The sequence below is a fragment of the Metarhizium robertsii genome (assembly GCF_000187425.2).
Source record: "Metarhizium robertsii ARSEF 23 chromosome Unknown MAA_Scf_3, whole genome shotgun sequence".
Classification (NCBI taxonomy): domain Eukaryota; kingdom Fungi; phylum Ascomycota; class Sordariomycetes; order Hypocreales; family Clavicipitaceae; genus Metarhizium; species Metarhizium robertsii.
Window position 1 is genome coordinate 779286 of NW_011942171.1, and position 2855 is coordinate 782140.

General features: G+C 49.0%; 1 protein-coding gene across 1 annotated transcript in view; it reads right to left on the reverse strand.

Moving 5' to 3' along the window:
- Positions 1-1855, reverse strand: part of MAA_00414 (restless-like transposase) — a gene marked incomplete at both ends in the record, with an annotated part of 2205 nt that extends 350 nt beyond the window's left edge. The window contains 4 exons of the mRNA XM_007818412.2: positions 46-331; positions 398-836; positions 906-1763; positions 1823-1855. Coding sequence (XP_007816603.2) covers positions 46-331; positions 398-836; positions 906-1763; positions 1823-1855 — 1616 coding nt within the window. The remainder of the gene's footprint in view (positions 1-45; positions 332-397; positions 837-905; positions 1764-1822) is intronic.
- Positions 1856-2855: the final 1000 nt, after the last annotated feature.

Genomic DNA, 2855 nt, shown 5'->3' on the forward strand with positions numbered 1-2855 from the left:
AAATGGCGTCGATCAATCGAAGCCGCGTTGTATTCGGCTGCCCACAATTCCTGGACAACTGCCTTGGCTTTGGTAATCCATGCTCGTCGCTTGGTATCATCGCCCCACAGATCATCGAATAATGCCCAGCGGTAAGCCGGGTGCAGAGCCGCCGCGCCGTAGACCACGGGACTATCGTTCAGGTGCTGGTAATATTCGTCGAGTTTCATCCAGCCTAGGTTAATATTTACAGCGAGGTACTCAAAGTCCGGGAGAGAAACCGCGATCTTCTTGGCAGATTCGAGAGACTCGAGAAGATATTCATATGCGTGAAGAAGATCCCAGCTCGTGCCTTCGAGCCGCCAGTTAGCCACATGAAAACTATACGACAGACCGACTTGATCCAGCCAGGACTTACCAGATAATGGAGGCTCAATCTCGTCTTGCTGAACTGCTTTCCGGTGCTTGCCTTGTCCATCACCCTCCAAGGCTTTGACTACCAGTTGAAAGTCTAGCAGGATGTCGCGGAGCGCCTGGAGCACACGCCAGTCATTGCTTGTAATCCGATTTTCTTCCCTCAAAAAGAATGGCATCCTGGCTCCCTTCCTCGCCGACCCGCTTTTTGTGAGATTGGCTTTGTTCCACTCACTTAAGGCTCGTTGGATGAAAGGGTCATAAAACGGCTGCAGAACGAGTGCCCGGTCGATCATGGCGAGCTGGGAAAGCCAACGAGTAGCATTATCAACCACAACGCCGACAGGCTCGTGAGCCTGGATCGCTGGGTCGTCAGAAAGTTGGGATTCAACTTGCTGGACTTTTTTCAAGACATCGGTCCAGATATCGGATCTATTGACCTCCTACAATACAGTTTGAATAAGCCACTGAAACGTAAATGTACAAGGGTAAGCATGATGAAGGTGGCTTACAACGGCGAAGTTATGCCATTTACCTACTGGGCCCCTTTTGCGCCACTGCTCATGCTCCCTCGCCGCCGTAAGCTGGCCATCGTAGATCTTTTTCTCAAACGCGTCTGGATCTTGGCCAAAGAGCATATGTTTCACCACTATGTTGACAACATGGCCAATGCAGCGAACCCAGCGCTTCTTCCAGTTAAATCCCAGCTCACGGCCGAGTATTTCCATGGTTGTTTTGTTATTCGACGCGTTGTCCAGCGTAAAGTAGCCCAGCTTGTCCTCAATCTCGAATTCCCGGACGATATCGAGAATCTCACCAGCGATGTTCTCACCTGTATGCCGACCAAGCAGCCCCGGAAGGCCAAGAACGCACTTCCGGGGCCTGTTATCCGGACTCCTGAATATGCATGTAACGCCGTAAAGAGCATGCCTGTTGCCGGACCGCCATCCATCAAATTGGATATGGATCTGGCCTGGGCTCTTCCGAAGTGTCTCTCGTACAGCTAACTTATTCGCATTGAACTCTCTTACAGCGATCGTGCGTACCGTTACATCGGATATGTGAGCTTCTGTGATGGAGACTGAAGGGTTTAGATATTCGAAGATCGCTCGCAGGTCAGGATCTTTCGCCGTGGTGAACGATCGATTCGTGTTAACGATCCAGTTGACCATCATCTGTTGAAATGCGGTTTTATTAAACCGCTTGATCAGGAGGTTCGTTATTTCTTGGTCGCGTGTGACCTCTGGATTCAGTTGCAGCATCGTGGCAATTGACCGGGCGGGCGTTTCAGCTGTAGATTTAGGACCCTGTCTTTTGCCGGAAGGATCGACTACGCCGTTGTGATCTTTGAACAGGTGGCTCTCAGCATTCTGTAGGCCCTTATAGTTGTAATTCTTCGGTCTGGGATCCTTCCGTTTGATACACAGACAACAGACCCAGCGGCGTTCTTTCGTTGCGACATTCTGAATATCATAACCAAACTGGTAGACCCACTGTCGCGTCTGGCCATCTCTTTCGGTCAGAGCCCTGTCACGTTATGAGACTCATGTTAACTAAGATTGTTCATAAAATCATTATTCTTGCTGTTGCGAGTGCTGCAGACTTCGTCTGTAGCTCTCTTTCTAATACCAAAAAAAAACTTCCTTTCGTCCGAATTTAACTTTCGGCTAAGTTTAGTCATGATAGCCGACGCTATGACAACCAGTCATTACACCAAGCTCTGCGACTTCAGTCTACAGAGGCATTATCCGACAATATTGTCATATTGCCACTATATTGGGTTCTTGGCAATACAATACAATATGCACCAATGCCTTATTGCGTAATGCAATATGCACAACTCGACAATACAATATTGCGAGGGGGCCCATATTGCCAATAAACGTATTTTTTACATTATTTACTACACTGACTAGTGATGCAGGCGGCGACTACTCATGATAGAAGACTGCCAAGCCTATGCGTGCAGTGATTTGCGGCTACGACATTTGGCGTTTCACCATGTAGGATGGAGCGAAGTCTAATTAAAGTTGGAGCAGCCAGGTACCCGTCTCAGAAACGGAATCCGACATCCTCGACGGGGCCGGCGGTTGGCCAATGGGAGCTTGGAGTTAACGGGTAATATTCCCTTTCGGGTATTTTTGACAAAATCGGACAGGTCATCTGCGTCTGGTACCTTAAGTCGTTATACGGCTTATGATTCAGCCTTTCAGGGGTGTTGAATCGTGCCCGTTCCAGATTTTTGTTAGGGGAATTTAACAATTTGCCTGTAACGGGCTGGGCCGTTGGGATGCACTCGGCTGACGCCGACTCGCTTGGACGGCAGCACCTAATACTCCAGTTCAGGGCCATCAGTCACCTACGCATTCATGCTTTATTGCAAAGCCCATGATCTCAAACTCAGTTATATTTTGCTTGCCCAGTTCCCCACTCTTCTTTCGAGGCTGTTCGCATTCAAAACG